Source organism: Hipposideros armiger, unplaced genomic scaffold (assembly GCF_001890085.2).
Source record: "Hipposideros armiger isolate ML-2016 unplaced genomic scaffold, ASM189008v1 scaffold_1857, whole genome shotgun sequence".
Lineage (NCBI taxonomy): Eukaryota > Metazoa > Chordata > Mammalia > Chiroptera > Hipposideridae > Hipposideros > Hipposideros armiger.
The window spans coordinates 26,216-42,379 of NW_017733207.1; the positions used below are offsets into that span (position 1 = coordinate 26,216).

The window sequence follows — 16,164 nt, forward strand, 5'->3', positions numbered from 1 at the left end:
CATTGAGCTAGGTCTGTTTCAGCACCTAAACCCTATGCATGTGCTCATATGTGCCTCTCCCAAGATCCGCGCAGTACCTCTCTCCCTGCAATCTGATACCAACAATGTGTGCATGTTCCTCACACACAGAAGCATACATGCTCACCCAGTCTGGAGAAACCCTTGCTCACACTTGTTCTCTCACACACAGACTAGGCGAGTCAAGAATGAGCCAAGCCACCCTACAAATGAATTCAGTCTGTATTTCCATCTCCATCTCCCTTCCCTGGGGAGCACTAAGCAAGGAACAGCCAGCCCACCACCAACCTCCCAGAAGCCCAGCCAGGGGAACAATTAGCCAAGGTGATAATGGCCACCAGGGCACAGGCTGAGCTGCCTTGGCACCAGGGTTCTCTGCTGTTGGCGTATGTTTAGCAAATTCCAGAATCTGTCAGGGGTATGTTTGTGCTCTGTGCATTTCCATGCTGGTGTTAGTTGCATCTGTAAAATAAGTGCTGTCTTGTGTTTCAAAATTCCAGGATCTTTGGTCTCCTTACCCAAAGGAGCCTGTACTTTGGCACTTGAGAAGGGTTTAGACATCTGTGAGAGCACACATGGCTGACATTGAGGCTGAGGATGAACATATCACTCTGTATCAAGTTAAGAGGGGTTGGAGGGCAGCCATGTCTATATATACTGTTGTCCTGGGCTTCTCCCTCATGTACAGATCAAGGGTCTCCTTCCAGTTCTGGCCCAGACTGTTCTCGGAGCTGGGAGTCCAGTGCACCTCCCTGAGTAGACAATTTGGTCAGGCCAGCTGGATTCAGGTCTCTGAAGGCAGAGCTAGCAGCTGACAAAAAGGCAAAGCATAAGTGATCGTGAACTTGGCTGTTCCGGCCAGAACATGGCTCCTTGCAACTGAGGACAGCACAGGACCAGGGCTTGGTATTGTTCCAGGAGCCAGAGGCCCTGCTGAGTCTGGACAATGAGCCCAAGTGAGAGGAAGCACCTCTGTCAACAGCTGGACTTGTCTTCACCTGTCTCCACCTCCTCACAGCTGGACCAAATCCACATGTGACCAACAGGCAGGAGACAGGTCTTGAGGGTACAAAAAATCTCTTCCTCTGCTCAGCTGACCACAGAGCCCCTTTCCCCTATCACCCAGTTTCATGCCTCGGATGCTGTGGTCTCCAGAAGCCCCTTGAATGCAGCCTGGAGCAGGAGAGTGAAGGGCGGACTCAATCACCAAGAGGCTTCGAAGGAGAACAACATCCCTTTCCATGGGTAGCCAGGAGGAGTTCACCCTTAACTGACCCACCCCCTCTGGGAGGCCGGGCAATGCTCCCTCAAGGCCAGATTCGCAAGTAGGTGCCAGTGGAGCAGACAGAGAAAAGGGGGAACACGCGCTCGTGGAAGTTGACGCGGAAGGTGTAAAGATGGCGCATGTCCTCCACGGCATAGAAGGACACGGCCCCCACCTCCAGGTCCAGCGCCACCCGCACGCGGGACAGGTGTCCACAGCTGAGGAGTGTCCGCTCAGGGCTGGTCACAGCCCAGTACTGTCCGCTGTTGAGCTGCAGCGCCCAAACACCCTCCTCGGGGGTGAAGGGTGTGAGCCCCTTACGGCGCACACTCTCACGGGCCACACCAAAGGCCCAGCCATCCTGGGAGCCCACTTCCACCTCCCAGTGGTGCCGCCCTGAGGAGAAGCCACAAGACGCCAGGACGCGCGTGTTGGTGTCGAAGCGATGCGGGTGGCTGGGCAGGTCCTGGGCCCGTTGTCCCAGGCGCACGCTTTTAAGATCCAGAGAGAGAATGAGGCGAGGGTTGGCCGTGTCGGGGTCCAAGGTCAGCTCCACTGCAGTGGGGGAGACAGGGGAGAAAGCCATGCAGGCTACTTGCATAGCCACCGCCCCTTATTCCTGGTGTTCCCCACGCACCCACCCAGTACATGTTGAAATCAAACAAATGCAATATACCGACCTGATTTGGATCCCAATTCAAAAACATGGACAAAATCCAATTTAAAAGACAATTGGGAGATGTCAAAAACTTAGATACTGGAAAAATCATCAACTTCTCTGATTTTTTTTTTATCTCAGATATTTATGGACATGATATCTGTGATTTACTTCAAAATAATCTAGTGGGGGGCCGGCCGAATGGCTCAGTTGGTTAAGAACTCGCTCAAGAGTTTGAGCTCTGGGCAACAGCCGCTCGAGTCCTTGCCCGAGCTGAGCAGCTGCTGAGCTGCCAACAGGTGGCAGGATGGCTCAGCTAAAAAAAAGAAAAACAAAAACAAAATAATCTAGTGGGAAGACATGGCTGGGGTCTTTATGAAAAATATTAGCCATCAGTTTATCATTGCTGAAGGTGTGTGATGAGTACATAATATCTGTCATGCTGGTCTCTCTACTTTAGTGTTTGTTTGAGATTTTCCATAATAAAAAGCTCAAATATGCACATTTGTAAGTACTACTGTGTTTCAGGCCCTGGGAATCCCAACCAAAGTTCCCTGCCCTACTGCAGCTTCCTTTCTCGGGGGAGGGGAGGAGAGACAATAAATGATAAACATAGAAGATGAGAGGGATCAGGAGAGCAGGCTGTAATTTCAATTAGAGGGCCCGGGGAAGGCCTCACTGAGAAGGTGCATTTGAGCAAAGACATAAAGGTGGTGAGAAGCCAGGTAGGTAGGTGGCTGTCTGGTGAAGCACCCAGGCCCAGGTAGGTGTGAGCTTGATGCATTCCAGGAGCAGCAGGAGGGTGTGTGGCTGCACAGAGTACCAGGGGGAGAGTGCGCAGTGAGGCCAGATGCTGTGGGGCCTGGCAAACTGCAGTGAGGACTCCAGCCTTTGCTGCCTGAGAGGGGCCAGTGCGGGGTTCCCAGCAGAGGAGGGACATGGTCTGTCTCAGCTGGCTTAGATTCTTCCCAAAGTCTGACTTAGCTCCGTCATCAGCATCAGGAGTAGATGCTCTGCCTATCCCTCCCCTCACCGTGGGTTGGATCCCACTCACCCCAGAGCTCTGGAGGAGTAAGAACAATCTCATTTCCTGTCCTCAGCCTCCTCCAGCTTCCCCTGACCCCTGTACACAACCCCGTCCAGGAGAAGCTTGTCCAGTGACCGACAAGCCCTCCCCAATCTTATCCCGAGGCGCAGGACACTTTTGCTCTACAGCCCTATAGGTCCCACTGTGGCCTGAGGGAGTCAGCACTATGAAGTGAAGATGAAGATGACAAGGAATAGGGACCAGATGACAGTCGCTGAGGTGAGCAGGCAGAAGAACCAACCATGCACAAAGCCCAGAGAGACAGTCACTGGCAGGAAGTGGATTCTCTCCATGGCCACATAAGGGACGCTCACTATCACCCACAACCATCTTACCTTTCTCCTCTTTCTCCAGCTCTCCGCAAAGATCCTCTGAGGGGAAGAAACAAAGCAGGGTATGTATGAAAGACACAGGAGACTGTCTATCTGGCAATGACAGTGACACCACCTACTCTGACATTTATGGCCTCCCTGGCTCGCTCACTCCGATACATCAGGCCCAGTGTCTGTGGAGGAGACGCAGTATTCTGGTTCTCCCAGTCCGGCTTCCCCCTCTTTTGCCTGGAGCTAGTCAGAGCTGAGCTCTCCTTTCTCAATGTCCCCAATGCACGTCTACCCTGTCTGTCCCCAGGGGAAGCTTTGTGCCCTGAGGGGGTCTGAATAGATTAGCCACCATATACCCCAGCTCCTGTTTTCTCACATAACTTCTGGAAAGGCATATCCTTGGGACCCAAAACCACCAGGACCACACCACTGCCACCGGCACCACACAACCCAGCCCCACACGCACAGGCCCTACCTTTGAACTTCTTGAGCAGCCCCTTTAAGACAAAGGTCTTGAGGGAAACATTCCAGACTTTATTCTTCATCTCAGAAGAAACTGTGCTTGGCTTGGGGGCAGGCACATTGCTGCACCTGCAGGACAAGGACCCTGAGGAAGGCCCACCAACACTGTCCTGTTCTGACAATTAAGACAGTAAGGTCCCTTTGGTGGGAAAAGGTAGAAAAAGGAGAGCCTGATCTCATGCCAATACCCACGGCCAGGCAGGTGAACATCTGCCTCAGAAGGCACCCAGGTAAGGTGCTGGGAAGTCGGAGGTGAGAAGTCAAGGGTGGCAAGTGAAGAGAGAGAGTGCAGTGAAAAAGGAGACAAACCAGCTTAGAGACACCCAAGGAACTGTTAAGTTCACTCACCTGCTTAGTGTGTTTTTGAATTCCTGGAAAGAACAATGAAAGAAAATCAAATCAGCATTGAGTAACTTCCATGCACCTTTGAGAAAATAAAAGCGGCCCCCTGCCCTGCATCCAGAGGAATAAGCAGTAAGAAGGTGTACCACGTCCCACCGCCTGCATGGCTCCGGGGGCCAAGGGCTTCCCACTGTGGCTGGCAGCTGGATGTCTCATCAGTGTGGTCCTTCGACTCTGCCCACAGCTCTGCAAATGCTCCCCTTGTTAAAGAATTGTCACTGGAGCCTTCTGTTGGGACCCAGTGTTCCCTCTGCTCGTGACAACACCAAGATAAGTCACAGCCTTTATGCAGCAACTGCTCATTCAGACCAGTCTTTTAAATGACTGTTCTTGAGCCATTGGTGACTTGTAATGTTTGTTTAGTGAACTGTGACTATTTTTAATGAAACAGAATAGAAAACATCAAAGTGCATCACATGTAGTAAAGGTGTGATTTTCTGAGACTTTTCTCTCTACTGGAATATGATATAAGATATATTATTGTGGTTTATGGTCAAGGAAGTTTTATCACATCCCTTTAAACCTCTAACCCCAGGAGAATCAGAGCGCCTCTCTCCAGTCCCTTCACAGGATCTGATTGTTCTCACTGCCTTTACCATGCCTTATGATAAATGACTCAAAGCCCTGTGGGGAGCCAGACTCACCTGAAGAAAGTCAAGGTCAGGCTTGCAAGCTGTCTCCTTGATCTGGCTGCTAAGCTTAGAGAGCTGGGTGATCTCGCCCCCAAGCTGGGCCAGGTTCTCATTCTGCTTCTGTGTCACCTCCCGGGACAGCTCCTCCAGGCGGCCCAGAAGCCGGCCCTCCTGCTCAACCAGAAAGGCCCGCAGCGCCTGGAATTCTGCCCCCACGTTCTCTCGCTCAGCTGCCATCTGCTTCTGTCCAAGGGGAGAAGTTGGACAGGTGAGCGGAGTGGGCATCAAGGCTTTGCATTTGCACAGGGACCTCTGAGCTGTCCCATAAGGGCAGGCTCACTGCTCAGGGGTCACAGGCTTACCAACATGTGCCCACCCTGCACACACACTAAATATCCAAATCTAGGCACGCAGCAGCCTCAATACATGCTCTCCCTTCCCCTGTTACAGATGTACCCGTGTGTCTCCTTATACCTGGGATCTCCCACTAACATAGGACAATGTCAAACTCACCCCAGAACTACTCAGGGCTGCAGTTTCCTCATTTGAAAAGCAAGAGGGATAAATTAGTGCCTCCTGGGGCCACTATAAGGATTAAACTGAGGTCACTTTTTCTTCCCCAAATACATTTATTCCGTGTTAAACACTAGAAAACAGGGACAAAATAGTCACTTATGCTAAGCCCCACATCATCAGACTTCATTACAGTTTTGGCTCTCCCAGAAATGGAGTCTTAAATCAGCTAATAGAGGATTGCCTTTGTTCAGTAATCCGCCTGATAAGCCCCTGCCATCCCTATATGGAAAGTAACCTTGCAATAACCAACCTGTTTTTTTGCCTTGTAAAACTTCTTTGTTACTGCTCCTGCAGCCTATAAGAAGGATAGAGCTCCTTTCTATCTAGATTAGATGCTGCCCAATTCATCAATCACTGAATAAAGTCAATAAGATCTTTAAAATGTACTCAGGTCAATTTTGCTTTATAACATTCATCAGCCCTCCAACTTTCACTCCTCACTTTACTTCACTTTAAAAAGAACACCACACCTCTATTTAGCAACTATGAAGGTAACACATGCTGGTAATATAAAATCTGGAAGATGCAGAAAAGTAGGGGAAAAAAAAGGAAAATCAACGCCAGTGACCAGAGATAATAGCACATCCACAACGACCCAAGTGAGAATATACTGTGTGCAGACTTCATATTCTGTTCTTTCCATTACCATGATCCACAGGATTTACACTCCTGTGTTTTCAGACCCAGACTCATGCTCCTGATTCTCCTGACTCTTTACATGAACATGTGGGAGGGGCTGCACATGACGTAACAAGGGAGACCTCTCATGCCAGTGAGAAGTGAGAAGGATTCTGTTCCTCCAGGACAAGCTCTACTGTCACAGCTCCTTTTCCCTGAAAACTCTTAAGGAAGAGGAAACTGTGAGTGGGTTTTGAAGTCAGGAGACCTGGGTTCAGGCCATGGCTCCCCCAGGAACTTCATCAGCCGGACACTGGGCAAGCAGGCAGCAGTAGCATGGGGCTTTTACCAGGGTTAACTCACTCACCTCTGACAACAACCCAATGACGTGAGTGCACTCTCATCCCACTTAACAAACGAGGGGATAGAGAAGCATGTGACTAGTAAGTGGGGAGCCAGTATATATTAACCCCAGAGTCTGACACCAGAGTCTGAACTTCTTACAACTATGCCGTATGGCCTCCCAAGGAAATAACACAAGTGGAACAATATTAGCCAAAATACTCTAAATCAGGGTAACCCTGGCACTATTGACATTTGAGACCAGACAATTCTTTGTTGTGGAGGGCTGTGCTATAGGATGCTTAATCAGCACCCTGGCCTCTACCACTGTATGCTAATAGCACCCTGCCCCAGTGGAGACAATGAAAAATATCTCCAGACATTGCCAAATTCCCCTGGGGGACAAACTGCCCCTAGTTGAGAACCACTCCTCTAAATGCTAAGAGCACTGGCAAATAAAAGCATTTATTCTCCTTGTTATCACGCAGCAAGAGTCCACTACCTCTCTTGTTTCATTCAGCAAGTATTTAGTAATTCTAAAGAATGTGCGGGCCTGAGGGGTGGTGGATTGGCAGAGGACAGAGCAGAAAGTTCTCAGCAGTGTCATGGTGGGTGGGGTCAGAGACCGGAAGCTGACCCCATTGTGGAAGGCCATCTGGGTCACAGATGGAAGAGTCACACACTTAACTCCTGTCTCCAGTAGAGGGCTGGGCCCTTCCTTGCAGAGGGAAGTGAATGATCAGATGGAAAAGCTGGATACACACTGGAAGCAGGTGCATCAATTGCAACTGAGGGTCATCTGAACTCAGGGTTTTCCCCTCCACACTGCCCCGTCCCCACCATGAAGATAGGAGGGACCTTAAGTTCCTCTTCCTCCAATTCCCAAATCCAGACCTGAATGGGCTCTGTCCCAACAGACCCTAGTAGATCCTTTCATTCTTTTAACACCACTTTATTGAGCTAGGAACTGAATTTGAGAGGTAGAAAATTACAGTCCATGACCCAGGTTTGCCCGCCTTAACCAAAATGAGCCCCAGTTCACTTTCCTGTTCCGTTGTAAAGACGGACAAAATATCATTCCTACTCACCAGGGGTCGCTAGGCACACTAGGCTGCTGGAAACCAGTCCCCAAATCTCCTTCCCTTAGCTGGGCCTGAAGCAGCTGACACCCACTGAGCCCCCTGCCTTAATTTCAATTTCAAAACCTCTAAAATTGAAAAAAAGTTTTTTCATAACTTTTGGTGGCAAAACATGCGCTGGACTAACATGGGGCTATTTACTGTGTTTATGTCCCCACTTAGTATGAATACTCATGTTTCTCTGTAGAAACATTAACGCATGCGTTCAATTACAAGATGCTACCACAGGCCCTCATTGGGGTGTTATGTAATATTAAAGTAACTATACATTCTGATTCACTGGGACAGTTCCAGTTAAGCCAGCTAGCTGTTCTAGAACCATTATTTTAGCACTCCCTTTCATTCTCCAAAGCTCTGGTTATATAATAAAGTGTATGAATCCTATTATTCTAAAATCCACCTCTGCTGTTCCACAGGCACACACTCCAACACCACACCAAAAACAGAGCCCGGGTGGTGGGAGGCCGGCCCTCTGTTGCTGTGGTGTGGGGGTGGAGGGGCCCCTGGGGGTACCCGACTCACCAGGAGCTCCTTGCTCTCCTTCTCTTCGGTGGAACGAAACATCTCATAGTCCTCCAGATCCTTCTTCAAGACCTTCAGCCTGGACTCCAGGAGTTCCTGGGGGAGGGTGAGAAGGGAGACATTCTGAGGAGAGGATCCAGAGGAAAGGGAAGGAAGGCCCTGCTCATTGAGGAGGTCGGATTGAAGCCATCTCTGGACGGGATGGATACAGGCTGCACAGACTGCACATAGAGGGGCAGGGCAACTTCAGGGTGACGCCAAAGGTCCCTGGGTCTCACTTCCCGAGGACCATCTGCGCACAATTCTGGCTGAAACACAACACCCTTCCCGCCCCCAGCAGCCCAACGCGCCTTGTCCTTCCTGCTCTCCTCCCCACCACAAATCCCTCTGTATGGAAGGGTTGGAGCACTGTAGGGAGCAAAGAAAACAAAGAAAGTCTGGGGACTGTGCACCCGAGGTCTCCGTCCACATCTCAGCTGGGATCCCAGCAAGGAGACAGTAAAGAGAGGAGCCCAGAATCAGCAACTTGGACAGTCCAGGCGTCTCTCTCCGCGCTCTACTCAACCCTGGAGCCACCTATCCTTGCGCGATCTCTTGGGAAAGTCGTCTCACTCAGAGAAAGAGCTAAGAGTGGGTGTAGCGGTGTGTGGATGTGCCCAAGATGCCGCTAGAGCCCGAGATGGGCAGAAAGAAAATCGCCAAATCTGGAGGTCATTGCGCAGGCGGTCCAGTATGGGGCGCAGAGGAAAATGCGAGAGGGTTGGGGATATTGACGGTTTGGGGGCAGAAGGAGAGCCACGCTCGGCCCCGGAGCCAGTGTTGGGTAAAATGGGATAGGAGAAAAGAGGCAGGGGCTGACCTGGGCCTCCTGCCTGTTGTCTGCAATGCGTGCGCGGACTGCAAGACAGGAACAGGGGTCGCCGGGGCGGCAGAGGTGGGGCCGGCGCTCACCTTAGCCTCCTGCACGGCCTCCTCGAGCGGCAACACGGCGTGCGCACGATGCTCGCGGGCGCGGTCGCACACCACGCAAATGGCGCGTCCGTCGTCCTGGCAGTAGAGCTTGAGCGGTTCGCCATGCTGCGCGCACCCGATCGCCACCGCCTCTGGGGACTCGCGTTCTTCTCGCGCGACCGCCGGCAGGCTGAAGCGCCGCAACAGCGCGGCCACCGCGGCCAGCTGCCGGTTGGGCCGCAGCTGGCTGGGGCGCGCGGGCTCGCGGCACTGCGGGCAGGGCAGTGGGCAGAGCGGCGCGCGGGGGGCCGCGGCAGCCCCCGCGCCGGGGCGCTGCCAGCAGCGGGCGATGCAGGCGCGACAGAAGCTGTGGCCACACTCGACGGACACCGGGTCACGGAAGAGCTCCAGGCAGATAGAGCACGTCGCCTCGCCCTGAAGCTCCGCCGCCAGTGCCAGCGCCTCGGCCCCGGCGCCCGGACCGGTCCGCGGCCCCACTGCCGCCATGCGCGCCCTCAGCGCACGCGAATTGGGCGGCGCGGGGAATAACAGGGACCCGGTAATACCCTGCAGAGAGCGCCGCGGCCGGGGCGGGCCTCTCGGCGCCCACTGGGAGGATGGGCCCCGCTGACGCCGGCAGGCGGAGACTGGCGCTGGGTCGCGCCCAGCTGGAAAACCTACTGGGCGGGTGCGCCTGCTGGCCTCGCCGCGCAACGAGGAGGTCTAAGTGCGGGTCTGCGTCCCCGCTTCTGGGCCCCTCAGTCCCCGGTCTTGGTCCGCAGCCTCCTCGGTCCCACGGAGCCCTCTCCCTGTCTCCCGCCTCGCTCAGCCCCTCCAGGCCGTCCCAGCCTGACCCAGTCAACTGCATGAAACAGGCCGGGACAGGTGGGTGCACACGCCCAGCTGGGCACCACTCCTGGATGGCGCCCGAGGCTGACCCAGCACGGCCCGGGGAAGGGCCTGGCGCCCGAGCCAGTGTCAGGTTACCGGAGTGCAGGCTTGTCCCCGCCCTGTGCTTGAGCTAAATTTGGAATCTGGAACCTGGCTCTTGCCTCCCCAAAGCGTGGCCTCATATCCACCCCTGTAGCTACCTTTCTTGCTGTCCCCTCCCCCGCTGTTTATTCTTTATTTAATTTTGGTTTTTGAACAAATAATACATTTACAATAAAATTTCCCACTTTACTTGGTGTTCTCCCCCCCCCAAAAAAAAACCCAATCCTCTATTGTCCCTCCAAATCATCTTCAAATCATCTCCACAGCCCCGCTCCAGTATTATTTGCTTCCACCCCCTCTCTCATGCCCTCTGGAGGTCACTGGAGTCGGGCTTTCACCCCTACCCTCCTCAGAAATCGCTCTTATTAAAGTCACCAGTGACCTCAGCGATCCTAACCCAAAGGCAAAGTCCCCTTTCTTGTTACCGTGCCAAAGGTCCGGCTGCACGTCCCATGAAAGCCAAAACTGGAGAGGCGAGATTGGAAAGAAACACAGGTTTATTACAAAATCGCAACATTAAGGGAAGACAGGGGACTCCTTGTCACAAAACTGCCTTCCCGCTCTTAATAGAGACAAAAGGTTTTATAGGCATGTAAGTAGAGGCCGAACAAAGGAAAGGAGACGTTGGTCAGGCAATTCCTGAAAAAGGCGCTTCCCAGAGGCTGGTTTGTTTCAGGGATAGGAGGGGATCTTCAGATAATGTAAAAACTTTAAAGCCATTGAGCCAGTTATGCATACCATCTAGAGTCAACAGAACCATTGAAACTGGTATGCATTGTAAATGTATAGTAAACAGTCATGGAGGTCTAGCAGGAAGGGAGGGAAGTAAAAAAAAGAAAAACTTTCAAAAACTCCCTAGCCAAATAATGCTTCCTCCTTCCTGACACCTTCTTAGCCCCTCCCAGGCTCTTCCAGCCAGCGCCACGACCTGCTACCTCGGTCTCCCCTCCCTGCCCTGGCTCAGTCCTTGGACCTCTGTCTGTACCCACTTCCTTGTAATCTCTTACACTTTCCCAGCCTGAATGACCCTCTCCCTGCTGACACCACAGTACACAACCGCAGCTCAGGTCCCCCTAAGATGCCTGGCTCCCACATCCAACTCCCGGGTTGCATCTTCACAGGCGTGTTGTAAGGGGGGTCACACACTCACTGTGTCCACAGCTATACTTCTAATCTGCCCCACCACATGCTCCTCCCACAGCTTTCCCCATCCCACCCCGTTTAACAGCAACTCCATCCCTCCAGATGCTCAGGTCAAAACCAGGAAGTCCTCTGACTCCCAAGAGGAAAAAACTGCAAACGCCCTACCCGCAGGCTTCAACATGTACTCATTCTCACCTCCTCCACTGCACCATCTCCAGTGTGTAACAGTCTCTGCCCTTCTGCTCCGCTCTTCTGCCCTATCTTCTCCATGTAGCTGTGAGGACAATTCTGTTCCTGTCATGGCCTTCCTCTGCTCAAACCCTCCAGTGGCTCTCACCTCTCTCAGAGTAAAAGTCGAAGTCTTTACTGTTGTCTAAAAGCTTTACCCATTCTTCTTCCCCATCTCCTGCACCCGCCTCTCTACTCTGATTTATCACTCTCAACTGGTGACTCCCCTCTTGCCACATCGACTTCCTTGCTGCTCTGCAACATGTCAGAAAGAGCCTACCTTTGAACCGGTTGTTCCCTTTACTTGGACCTTTCTTCTCCCAGATACATGCATGGCCCACTTCCCACCTCCTTCAAGTCCTGTTTCAAATGTCACTTCTCAATGAAGCCTGCCGGGACCACACTGTTTAATTCACACCTTACCACATTCTCTTCCTCAGCCCTCTAGCACTCTACCTCCTCTGGAACGCGAGCTGTTAGAGAGGATGGGCTGTGTCAGTTTTGTTCACCTCTGAACCCCCAGTTTTCTAGAGACGTTCTTGATACCTAGTAGATGCTCCATAAACTTTTCTTGGATTGAATTAATTTGGACGTGGTTCAAAATTCAGATATACAGAGCGGTTCACAGTGAAAAGTCTGCCTATAGCCTGCACACCAGTCCCCTCCTCATCTCAAGTGATTCTTAATTATTTTACAAATAATTGTAAATGATTATTTGTAAAATAATGATTCTGAATTATAATACAAATATATATTTCACTACATCCTCCGTTCTTTTTGTTTTACAAACGTAGCGCCCTGCACACAGTCTTTTTTTCTTTTTTAGGCTCATATTTCATTTTGGGCATTGCGTCAAAAGACTTCCCCTTTTTCCACCGAGGCTTTCAGGTTTTCTTCCCGGCCCTGTCCGCTCCCGGGCTTCTTTCAGTCAAGGTCCTCTCACCTGGAGTCACTCAGTAGAGGACCCTAGAACCCCTTGCGATGCTGCAGGCGGGGTTTTGTATTCTCAGGGTTGTTTCAACCTGACGAATACTGTTCACCCATCTGCGCCCTGTGCAAATAAGCTGCTAAGAGAGAGCAGGGAGAACAACTTGCGTGAGCGGGGATGTAGCTCAGTGGTAGAGCGCATGCTTTGCATGTATGAGGCCCCGGGTTCGATCCCCGGCATCTCCAGCGCAAAAAAGAGGTCTTCTTTTGTTTGCTCTCTTTCCACCTTTTGCAGTTATTTATGCACAGTTCTGGGGGGAAAACCCCGTATCTCGGCGTTTGCACCCGTTTGATGTATCCTCTGCGGCTTTTACCTACTCCCATCCCCTGACGCTGCCTTCTAAATCTGGATTTAAAAATAAGTCACAAGGTGAACGCGCCAGTGGCATCAGTATGCGAGCGTTTTCTCTACGCGCCGTGAGCGTCCCGGGGATGAAAAAGAGTTAGGTCGCTCCCTGGCAGAGGACAGCAAGCAGAAAACGGACGGAAGTGGGAGGGACAGTCAGGCAGGATAGTGAGAATTTGAATTTCTGGGCTGCCAAGAGCCTTTTAATGGCCGGACCATACTCAAACTAAACCGAACTTGAAACCTGGAACTGGATACAAGCCCAAGTCCACCATGACGTAATAATTGTTAATTACAGTTGTTAAAGGCCAGCTTTAGCACGCCCGGCTAGCTCAGTCGGTAGAGCATGAGACTCTTAATCTCAGGGTCGTGGGTTCGAGCCCCACGTTGGGCGCGAGGTTACATATTTTGCTCTTAACCTAAAAATGATTGGTCATATGTAACAATTCATTCCCAGACCCGATCTCCGAAAAACAAAGAAATCCCACAGTGGAAATTTCCTGTGTGCAGTAATCGTTTTGCCTTTTTTGTGGCTATACGCACCTTGTTTATTCATTAATCTTGCCTGTGTCTGCGAAAAAAAATGAGATTTAAAAAATTATGTAAAATACACGTAACAAAATTTACTATTTTACCATTTTCAAGTATACAGTTCTGCATGCAGCTTTAAACACATTCACATTGTTGTGCAACCATCACCACAATCCATCTCCAGCACTTTTTCATCTTCCCCAAGTGAGACTCTACCCAGTAAACAGTAACTCCCCATTCTTTCCTTACCCCAGCCCCTGGCATTCTACTTTCTGTCTCTATGAATTTGACTACTCTAGGTATCTCATTTAAGACGAATCGTACAATACTTGTCGTTTTGTAACTGGCTTATTTCACTTAGCATAACAACTTGAAGCTTCATCCATGTTGCAGCATGTGTCAAAATTTCCTTTCTTTTAAGGCTGAATAATATTCCATTGTATGTATATACTACATTTTCTTTATCCATTCATCTATTGATAGACACTTGGGTTGCTTCCACCTTTTGGCTATTGTGAATAATGCCGCTATGAACTTGGGTGTACAAATATCTGTTCGAGTTCCTACTTTCACTTCTTTTGGGTATATACTAGAAGTGGAATTCCTGATCATATGGTATTTCTAAGCTTAATTTTTTTTTGAGGAAACTCCATACCATTTTCCAAAGAGGCTGCACCACAAAATGAGTTTTTAAAACATCTTTTGAGTCAGTAGTACACTAATATTGCTCTAAAACTGAACCATCTATAAAAATATTCAGTGAAAACCATCCAACTTCCAACCTCCCTCCTTAGGTAACAACTTGTGTATCTGTGTACATATTCTTCCAGAGTTTTTTGATGAAAAAATATTATTTTCCTATTTTACACAAAATATTATTATACCTGTTATATTTTGAAGATCTTTAAATCTCGGGACATAGAAAATTTTCTCAATCTCTTTTTGCAGCTGCATACTATTCCTCTGTAGCTGAATCATAGTTTATTTAACACATCACCTACTGATGAACATTTATATTGTTTCACCTCTTCTTATTACAATCAATGCTGCAGTTAGTAAGAATGTAGCATTGTCATTTTGCACTTGTGCACTCATAACTGTGGGACAAATTCCCAGAAGTGAGATTACTGGGTCACGGCATATATGCTATTGTAATTTTATAGAAATTGGCAAATCACCTAGCTGTGGATCCTACACACTGATATTACCTCCCATCAGCTATGAATGAGATTGCCTTTTTCTCCACTGCTTTGGTGGCAATGGGCTGTTTTAGCAAAAAACCTAAAATGTGACATCCCACTCCCTACCTCCCACCCCCGCCCCAACCCTTAAAATTGCCAGGGTTCCTTACTGCCTGTCCAGAAGGTAATATCCATTATAGGGCCTGCAGGACATCATCTGGCAAGGAGAGGAACCCTCTTTTTGTCTCTCACAGGAGCATACTCAGACAAAAGATTCTGGAGATCACAGTGTCACTCTCATTTATGATTTGTAATCCAATTCTATAGGAAAATATTTTCTATTCTCTTTTCAGTCCTGTTTCTGGAGAGACCATTATATTTTCCTTACTTGCAAAGCCACAGCATCATTGGAAAGGCCTGCGTGGTTATTTCTTACTCTGCAAATTTTCTCTCTTGGACAGGAAGAATCCAACCAGATATAAGAAATTAAATTTGAATATGACTTTCTATTTGGTTGGTGTCATATGGAGTATATACAAATTATTAGATCATGCATGTAGTTTCTGAAGTGGTCTTACAATAATGATTATATATAATTTATATATAAATTATTAATTAACCATCCACTCGAATATTTTCATTTGAAACAGAAAATTATCTTCAGGTTTAATATATTCATGCCTATTTTCTTTTTTTTAAGATTTTATTGGGGAATTGGGGGAGGGGAACAGCATTGGAGAATTAGGGAAAGGGAACAGACAAGTTGCTGTCCTTTTGTTCTTCAGTCTAGTTCTGGAGCACGTCGCTTCACTGGCCCATGCTGGTATTATCATTGCGCTCTTCCTGGGTGAGGCAGTCACTCGCTGGCCACTGGACAGCCGCTCACAGCGGCTCGCGAAAGCACACACCAGCTGCTGGCCATACACCGTCGTCGGCAACTCAGGGCAGCCCAACTTCAGGTCGAACTGTTGTTCACCATCTTAGCTGTAGAGGGCGCAGCATCACTGGCCCTCATGTGGGATCCAAACCAGGGTCCTGATGCTCAGAGCTGGTGACCCAAGTCAACTCCTAACCAACGCACCACTCGGCCAGCCCTATTCATGCCTATTTTCTAACGAGTCTAAAAATACTCTGATATTCACTCTTTCTTTCACTCGTTTCCTTTTACTAGACTTGACCAGGTCATTCTTCCAGGGTCTGTGTAGCATCAGGCTAGATGGCTCAACCAACATCAAATGCTCACCCTGTTATTTCACTGCCATTTATATCATGTCACATGGTTTTAAGGGTGCAAGTCCCCCAGATAAAAGACAGGTCTCAGTCACATGCTAGTGTCCTGGGCAGTGTGAATTCCGGGTAAGGAGGAAGACAAAATGTCAGCCAGGGCAACCTAATTCTGGAGGTCTGCCTGCAAAAGGAAGAGTGGCCAAAAAGATAACCCCAAATGACCTACTCCTCCATTCTGTGTCAGGACCAACTGGCTTAAAATCACTGGATATTTTGGGAAACCCTCTCTGCTGTCATTTGAGAGGGTTAGTGTCTAAGGGCAAGGGGGAGGCTTTTGAACGTGGAAAAGAATGCATACTTTTTCTGTGATTAATATGCAACACATTATAGTTGTAAATGTTAAAGCTTAGTTATTCTTAAGGTTTTAAATTCAACTTACAGATGTTATTTTCTTATAAACTAGCAATTTTTTTT

The 16,164-nt window shown here is 49.5% G+C and overlaps 1 protein-coding gene and 2 non-coding genes across 11 annotated transcripts in view; 2 read left to right on the top strand and 1 right to left on the bottom strand.

Moving 5' to 3' along the window:
• Nucleotides 1-217: 217 nt before the first annotated feature.
• TRIM7 (tripartite motif containing 7) overlaps nt 218-16,164 on the bottom strand; it is a 40,306-nt gene continuing 24,359 nt past the window's right edge. For 2 of the 9 annotated variants that reach the window (XM_019634735.1, XM_019634734.1), the window contains exons 3-10: nt 13,295-13,322; nt 9,055-10,512; nt 8,104-8,199; nt 4,919-5,149; nt 4,221-4,243; nt 3,826-3,941; nt 3,363-3,398; nt 218-1,837 (exon numbers count right to left, since the gene is read on the bottom strand). In XM_019634735.1, the coding sequence (XP_019490280.1) occupies nt 1,326-1,837; nt 3,363-3,398; nt 3,826-3,941; nt 4,221-4,243; nt 4,919-5,149; nt 8,104-8,199; nt 9,055-9,561 (1,521 nt within the window). In that variant the 5' untranslated portion in view covers nt 9,562-10,512; nt 13,295-13,322 and the 3' untranslated portion in view covers nt 218-1,325. Of the gene's footprint in view, nt 1,838-3,362; nt 3,399-3,792; nt 3,983-4,220; nt 4,244-4,918; nt 5,150-8,103; nt 8,200-8,962; nt 9,034-9,054; nt 12,098-13,294; nt 13,323-16,164 lie in introns of those variants that run through there. The other 7 variants (XM_019634736.1, XM_019634737.1, XM_019634738.1 and 4 more) reach the window with 7 other exon arrangements.
• On the top strand, nt 12,520-12,591 carry TRNAA-UGC (transfer RNA alanine (anticodon UGC)). The gene has a single exon. It is a non-coding gene; the product is annotated as a tRNA-Ala (tRNA).
• TRNAK-CUU (transfer RNA lysine (anticodon CUU)) lies at nt 13,073-13,145 on the top strand. Its single transcript has one exon. It is a non-coding gene; the product is annotated as a tRNA-Lys (tRNA).